Source organism: Eurypyga helias, unplaced genomic scaffold (assembly GCF_000690775.1).
Source record: "Eurypyga helias isolate BGI_N326 unplaced genomic scaffold, ASM69077v1 scaffold14715, whole genome shotgun sequence".
NCBI lineage: Eukaryota > Metazoa > Chordata > Aves > Eurypygiformes > Eurypygidae > Eurypyga > Eurypyga helias.
This window is the reverse complement of record NW_010250015.1, coordinates 16,620-21,447: the sequence shown is the minus strand read 5'-3', so window position 1 is coordinate 21,447 and position 4,828 is coordinate 16,620. Positions and strand designations below refer to the sequence as shown.

Sequence of the window (4,828 nt, the reverse complement as noted above, 5' to 3'; positions counted from 1 at the left end):
AGTGTACTGAAAGCTGTACACAACCTGCTTTAAAAGAGGAGGCCATCCCTGCGGGCAGGCTCAAGAAGGAACAGACCCCCTTCGGCACTGACTACACCAAGGGCATGCTGCTGTGGCCTGCACACACACACCTAGGAAAACGTGAATATAAACAGCATTTATGCTGGCCATTTTTTCAAGACAAAAAAAAAAAAAAAGAAGCCAAGTCTGCTAAAAACAAATCAACCACCCAGTATTACTGCTCTGGTTGGTTTTTTTTTTTCCTTTTTTTTAACAGGTGTTTTTTTGCCTTTTTATAATACATACGAACTGCAGCCATATACATTAGCACTGTACTTCTGTGCAGTCTTGGCAATTAAAACAGTTCTACAGTGAAAATTTTCACGTAAGACACAAAACAGAATTACTCTAACATTTCTAAAAGAAATATCAGCCTCGATGTTAATTCAAAAGTATCATTTCTTCCTCAACTTTGCAGGGGGAAATATTTATGTTTATATACATTAATAACTGCTGGGAAATTTCTTCAGTCTTTGTATCTTAATTACTCAAACCCTTTGAGCTTCTTCATCTGGTTTTAAATTTTTTCCTGGATGAAGGCGTGCTGCAGAGCCTGGTTGATGCTAATCCGTTTAGCCGGGTCTAACATTAGAATCTGGTCCAACAAGTCCTTTAGCTGGTGCACTTTTTTACGCTGGTCTTCGGGGAGTCGTTGGCACCCAATCAAGTCTGCTAACAGGTCCTTGGTTGGATTAATGGTGCTCATAACCGTAACTTTCTCCTACGAACACAAAAAATGGCAGCCTTGTAGAAGAGAAGCGACGCGCAACCCCTGCCCCTTCCGCGGCAGCTTTTCCACGGGCCATCTCCGAGCTCGTGGGCAGCACCCATCACGCAGCCTCGTAAAATCCTCACGCGGGCAGAGGAGTGGAAAGAGCGTTGCCAGGGCAGGCCCGGCGGCAGCTTCTGCACACGTGAACCCAACAGCCCCGGTTCGCTGAGGGATCAGCGAACATCAACATTCCATGCGGGAAGGTTCCCGGCACCTGACCGCTACCTTCTGCAACTCTGGGGGAACACACTGCGTTAAAATGGTACGGGAAGCAGCAGTGACCTCCGGCACCATAGGCGCATCGTGCCGAAGCGGGACATCCTTCTCTGAAACGAAGGTGCGACTTCCTTTACTGCTAATTTCAGAACAGGTTACATGGAGTATCTCCGCATATCTACCAAGATTAAACCTGGATTTCCCTAAAAGGCATCCCTAATTCATAGGGAAGATCTCTGCTGCGGTTTATAACCATGTAAGCTGTCCGTGCTGCTGCTGCAGGACATCCCAATAGTTGATAAAGTGTTACTTTTAACTCAGATGTCCAGACATACTTGAAAGACCATCAGAGTAGGAAAGCTTGGAAAAAAGTAACAGGTTAGTCAGCAATTCAGGGGACTTACCCTTTCTGTCACTTTATCTACTTCTATATACATAAAGTTGAGATTTTGATCAAAGTGCTGATCTTTGAACACACCTTTTCGAATCATCTGGAAAATGAGGGAGAGGCAAGTGTTTCAGGCAAGTTCTCTGGGTCTTACCACTTCCACAATTAGCATTACTAACCTACTGCACCATGAATAGTTCAATACTGATGAAAAATATATCAAAAAGGATGGTAAGAAACGTCTGGATTGAATTAAAAAAAACCCCACACGGTTCAAACCAGCTGCAAAAGGACACAGTACCTTCCACTGACTCACGGACGTCTTTTCAGGTCAGTGCTTAGAAGGTTTCTGCCCTCCCCTTATACTTACTCTACGAAAAAGAGGCTGTATACCTTCACGTCCTAAGAGTTTAAATCAATACTAATTACAGAGTCAGAGCGAGGCCTGATATTTACTTGCTGTTAAGAGAAGACGTATATGACAAGAAACAGAATTTGGGGAGAAAAAACCCGAAGTATGGCCTGCTGCTCATTACGGCGGCTTCAGATATCAATTAAAAATCATACCCGTGTTTTTCTTACCTTGTTTGGCATCTTTCCTTTGAGATCCATGGCTAGTTTCAACATATGGTTATTGGTTTTGCCAGGAAAGAGTATTTTTCCTGTATAAAGTTCATATAACGTGCAGCCTACAGACCACATATCTATACCATAGTCATAGATTTTTCCTATAACTGAAACAGAGCACTTCCAGTTAATTCCATAAAGGCAGCCTTAAGAGAGAGAACATCACACAACCAGGCAGATGAAAAACAACAAATCCGATTTGTAAACTACCCTGGTGCTCCTCCCCTCAGGAATAAGAAGTCACCGCAGAAGAAGGATGCAAGCCTTTAAACTTTTACAGTATCCCTGTTTTGGAAAGGCAGGTTTTGACCTGACACCCAAACTAATCAACATGAATTAAGTTAGTAAAAAAACCCAACCAACCAACCAAAAAAGAAGCCAGAACAATACCTCTAAATTAAAACATAACTACAAGCAATCAGAATGCCATCTCCCTGTCCTCACTGAGCTGACCACCACCACACACGAAGAGCCACACAAGCACACTTTCAAAGTCTGAATTTCTGACAGCCATCACATTTCCAGAGTGACACTTTGCTAAGACCAAACAGAGAGCAAATTCAAGTCAAATTCTCATCTGCCAGCACGGGGTACGTTCTGCTACCGCCTACGACGCGTGCGGCCAACCCCAGCCTACTTACTGATTTCTGGAGCTCGATAAAATCTACTGACTAGGTACGGCGTGATGTCGTTATCCGCCACGTGCGAGGCTGAGCCGAAATCGCAAAGCTTCAGTATCGTTTTAGACTCATTCACCTGGAAGTCAAACATAAACATCCATGAGCGCTACCCGCAGACAGAATTACCGGCAGCATCGGGAAAGCGACAACAGATTTAAGTCAGAGGTAAGAAATAACCAGTCAGCCTTTCAATTGGAAGTTCTATCCATAACTCAATCCTTCCTCTCTCTATTCTACGGAAACCATGAAACCTCCTTAAATTGAAAGTGACAGCTAATGTCTCCAGACCCTAGGAAATAGAAGAAGAGGTCAGTTTCAGGCACTTTTCCCTTACCAAAATACCCTCGGTGGAGCTGGATTTCATTCCAGACACGGAAATTACATCAGTTTAGACTTTTGTCTCCAGCACCCAGAGCACCACTCACAAACCAGCTCACCGTTCAGGTATCTCATGTCTACACAGACTGTACTGCTGCGATGGCAAGAAGCGAACGCTTTAAATAAAGTAAAAACCCCAGTTTTTCACAGGGAGGAAAAAAACCTAAAAAAATCTGATTTTTTCACCAAGTAAACACATTTGATTCCTCTGACGTAGCGCTCGTGCTCTGCTAACCAGAATGTTTAATGGAAACGGAAAATGGGGCCGAGAGGAGGGAAAACCCAAGGCATTGAATCATAGAATCCCATGATGGTTTGGGTTGGAAGGGACCTTAAAGACCATCTAGTTCCAACCCCCCTGCCATGGGCAGGGACACCTTCCACTAGACCAGGTTGCTCCAAGCCTCATCCAGCCTGGCCTTGAACACTTCCAGGGATGGGGCATCCACAACAACTCTGGGCAACCTGTTCCAGTGCCTCACCACTCTCTCCGGGAAGAACTTCTTCCTGATATCCAATCTAAACCTCCCCACTTTCAATTTAAACCCATTCCCCCTTGTCCTGTCACTACAGGCCCTTGTAAAAAGTCCCCCCCAGCTTCCTTGTAGCCCCTTCAGGTACTGGAAGGTGCTGTAAGGTCTCCGCGGAGCCATCTCTTCTCCAGGCTGAACAATCCCAGTTCTCGCAGCCTTTCATCATAGAGGAGGTGCTCCATCACCTTGAGGACTCTTCCCCATTATGTCATGGATATAAACAAAACCTCTGTTCAGACTCGACCTACTTCCCTTCTGCAGAAAACAAGCACATTTTTCAACCTCTGATGAAAAGAGCCCCAAGATTTCTGCTAAGAAAGGCACCTACTCTGCAGGATCCGCTTTCTAAGAGCACACGAGCGGATGCAGGTTTGTTTGAGAGACTGTACTAAAGGAAAGGTGGTGTTTCGACGCCGTCCTCTGTTTCTCTACACCACGACAGCATTTTGTATCGACGCGTGCACCTGAGGAGCAAGTTCAGTTCAAGTAAATTCTGACTTCACCCAAGTGAACAGAACAACGTGAACTCCGAATCCGTAACTGGACTCAACTGACTGCGCACAGGAAGTTGCAATTATTCAGTACTTACCAAGATATTGTCTGGTTTAATATCTGCATGTAGGATATTGCATCTTTTAAGCAGCTTTAAGGCCAGGAACAACTGCTGGCTGTAGGAACGCACAGCTTTAATATGGAGCCCAACATCTTTCCCATACTTTTTCAACACCTCACGTAAGTTCATGCTATTGAAAGAAAGAAAAGGAGAGAGAACGGGTTTTTAAAACGCACTTCACATGAAGAAAATATAGTGGCCTCCAAAACTACGACAAAACTTGAAGAAACCGTTACCTTTAGACATTTCTGGAGACAAGCAACATTCGACATAACATACACACCGCTCTGATGGCGACAGCAATGAAACCAAAACGCTGCTCCATCAGATCTATCCTACGCCATAGGATCACTCACTGGGCTGGACTTACGTGGTTCTGAACACATTTTTTAATCAAGATCAATTTGTGAGGATGTGTTTGCACGTGAACAGCATTTTCTTAACAACTGCACCACCTTTCTGAAGGCAAAAATGAAAATCAACATTGCTTTGTGTGCATATTATAACTTACCTTCACCTCAAAAAGGCAAAAATTAAGATACGACACACAAGAGAACTTCA

The 4,828-nt window shown here is 44.2% G+C and overlaps 1 protein-coding gene across 1 annotated transcript in view; it reads right to left on the bottom strand.

Moving 5' to 3' along the window:
• Positions 1 to 235: 235 nt before the first annotated feature.
• The window catches only part of PRPF4B (pre-mRNA processing factor 4B), a gene marked incomplete at its 5' end in the record, with an annotated part of 17,969 nt that continues 13,376 nt past the window's right edge, over positions 236 to 4,828 (bottom strand). The window contains 5 exons of the mRNA XM_010151572.1: positions 236 to 781; positions 1,453 to 1,539; positions 2,019 to 2,170; positions 2,705 to 2,819; positions 4,244 to 4,397. Of these exons, the coding sequence (XP_010149874.1) occupies positions 578 to 781; positions 1,453 to 1,539; positions 2,019 to 2,170; positions 2,705 to 2,819; positions 4,244 to 4,397 (712 nt within the window). The remainder of the gene's footprint in view (positions 782 to 1,452; positions 1,540 to 2,018; positions 2,171 to 2,704; positions 2,820 to 4,243; positions 4,398 to 4,828) is intronic.